The sequence below is a fragment of the Crocuta crocuta genome, unplaced genomic scaffold (assembly GCF_008692635.1).
Source record: "Crocuta crocuta isolate KB4526 unplaced genomic scaffold, BGI_CrCroc_1.0 scaffold408, whole genome shotgun sequence".
NCBI classification, from domain to species: domain Eukaryota; kingdom Metazoa; phylum Chordata; class Mammalia; order Carnivora; family Hyaenidae; genus Crocuta; species Crocuta crocuta.
The window spans coordinates 116,681-116,935 of record NW_027527444.1 but is presented as its reverse complement, the minus strand read 5'-3'; the positions used below and the strand labels follow the sequence as shown (position 1 = coordinate 116,935).

General features: G+C 69.0%; 1 protein-coding gene across 3 annotated transcripts in view; it reads right to left on the bottom strand.

Annotated features, from left to right (window-relative positions):
* NOS3 (nitric oxide synthase 3) overlaps nucleotides 1–255 on the bottom strand; it is a 20,456-nt gene that overhangs the window by 2,566 nt on the left and 17,635 nt on the right. For 2 of the 3 annotated variants that reach the window (XM_077761026.1, XM_077761034.1), the window contains exon 25: nucleotides 1–171. This exon is cut by the window's left edge and continues 19 nt beyond it. In XM_077761026.1, the coding sequence (XP_077617152.1) occupies nucleotides 1–171 (171 nt within the window). The remainder of the gene's footprint in view (nucleotides 172–255) is intronic. The other variant, XM_077761037.1, reaches the window with a different exon arrangement.

The following is a 255-nucleotide window of genomic DNA, read 5'->3' as shown; positions in this document are numbered from 1 at the left end:
GGCCTCGTCCAGCTCCATGTCGCCCTCCGTCGCTAGGATTCGCTGCACTGTCTGCAGGACGCTGGTTGCCATGGTGACGTCGCCGCACACAAACATGTGGCCCCGCTCGAGGCACAGTACGCGGTGCACCTCAGCCGCCAGCTCGGTCCGCAGGATGTCCTGCACGTAGGTCTGAGGGGAGCCGAGGTTAGGGGCGTGCCCTAAGGGCTGCGTGGGTCCCGGGGGGGAGGGGCGGGCCAGGTGGGGGTGAAGGGC